Below are 1,470 nucleotides of genomic sequence, written 5' to 3'. Positions count from 1 at the left end.
TATCGGTATTTCTACCTTCCTGTATATAGCTAGATAATCTTCAATAGTACTTGTTTGCCATAAAATGGCAATGCCCTTTAATATTACGATTATTTTCTGGTAAGATGACACTTTTAGCTTCTAAATTGGTCTTACGATCATTGAATATCTTACCAAGCACCGATCTCTTTTTGAGCTTGATTTTTTTATAACCTTCAGCGATATCAAGACCATGATCAACTTCTTCTTCTAAATTATACGACAAATTGCGTAATATACAGACCGAATTTTCGACACATTTACCATCGAAATCTTTACGTTGTACCGATAAATGAGTGACTGTGATGAGAGCATTAATTAAATGATCTAATTTTCTCATCATCTGTCGAGATGATAGATTGGTACTGGATGATAAATTGCGTAATGTACCAGTAGCATTGGCATAAATGGTTGGCCATTGAGTATCGGATAAACTGCCTTCACCAGCTGATATTGAATGATCTTCGATTAATTTAGCTAATACATCCAAGGTTAAATTTAACAATTGTTCTTTAGCAGCTTCTAATGTTGATAGATTCCACAATAGACGTACAATTTCTTCACGAACATGGGGTGAACCGGTTCGCCGCAAGACATTAGCAAGAACTGGTATACCTTTATGGCGAAGGATAGCACCTTTGCTTTCATCATTGGCTTTACCATAAGCTAAATTACGCAAGGTTGCAATGGCACTTAATTGGATTTCTTCATTCTTGCTATCCACCATACGAACTAAATGAAGAATACCACCTAATCGCTTAATTGTTGCTTTCACCCCATCATTATTAAAGCATGCATGTTGTAAATGAACAGCAGCATTAATGGAATGGATTGAATTATCACTCTTGAGCATATTGACTGCATCTTCGATGGTTAATGAATATTTTTGTGAACTACCCACCGATCGAACACTCGACGTTGCACTGGAGATACGGCCATTAACCGATTGCTGCCTTGATGGTCTCTGAGCAACAGAAATATATCCACTACTGTCGAATAGATCATCACCACGTATTCGTGGTCTATTACCACGTTGATCTCGATTAGGCATAGTGGCAGCATAGTAGTTATCTTCTCTTCCATAGGTTCCTGTAGGATGGCTACCAATACCACCATCACCACTTCGTGTACTATTTTTTCGCCTACCACTTGCACTACGATCAGAAACTAAAATAATATGGCCTTGACTCTCTATAGAAAGTTGTTCATGATCAGTATATTGATCTGATTGACGACGATTAACATCATACATGAAATTACGGCTATCGCGAGATGCTGTCCATGGCATGGTATGATAATCAGGTATTCCTTCACCATATCCATCTTGACTGGCTGAACGTTTAGAGCGGCCACCTCTTGCATATTTACTTTGGCCACGCGACGAAATTGATGTCGAATCATAAGCAAAATTACTAATTCGTTGATATTCGCTACTGGATCGTTCACTATTTA

At 38.0% G+C, this 1,470-nt stretch overlaps 1 protein-coding gene across 1 annotated transcript; it reads right to left on the bottom strand.

Annotated features, from left to right (window-relative positions):
- Positions 1-40: 40 nt before the first annotated feature.
- TRIADDRAFT_34219 (uncharacterized protein) lies at positions 41-871 on the bottom strand (the record flags this gene model as incomplete). The annotated part of the gene is made up of 1 exon (XM_002118427.1): positions 41-871. The coding sequence occupies one exon, from the start codon at positions 869-871 to the stop codon at positions 41-43; it is 831 nt and encodes a 276-aa protein (XP_002118463.1).
- Positions 872-1,470: the final 599 nt, after the last annotated feature.

Source organism: Trichoplax adhaerens, genomic scaffold (assembly GCF_000150275.1).
Source record: "Trichoplax adhaerens TRIADscaffold_87 genomic scaffold, whole genome shotgun sequence".
Classification (NCBI taxonomy): Eukaryota; Metazoa; Placozoa; class Uniplacotomia; order Trichoplacea; family Trichoplacidae; genus Trichoplax; species Trichoplax adhaerens.
This window is presented reverse-complemented; position numbering and strand designations above follow the sequence as displayed.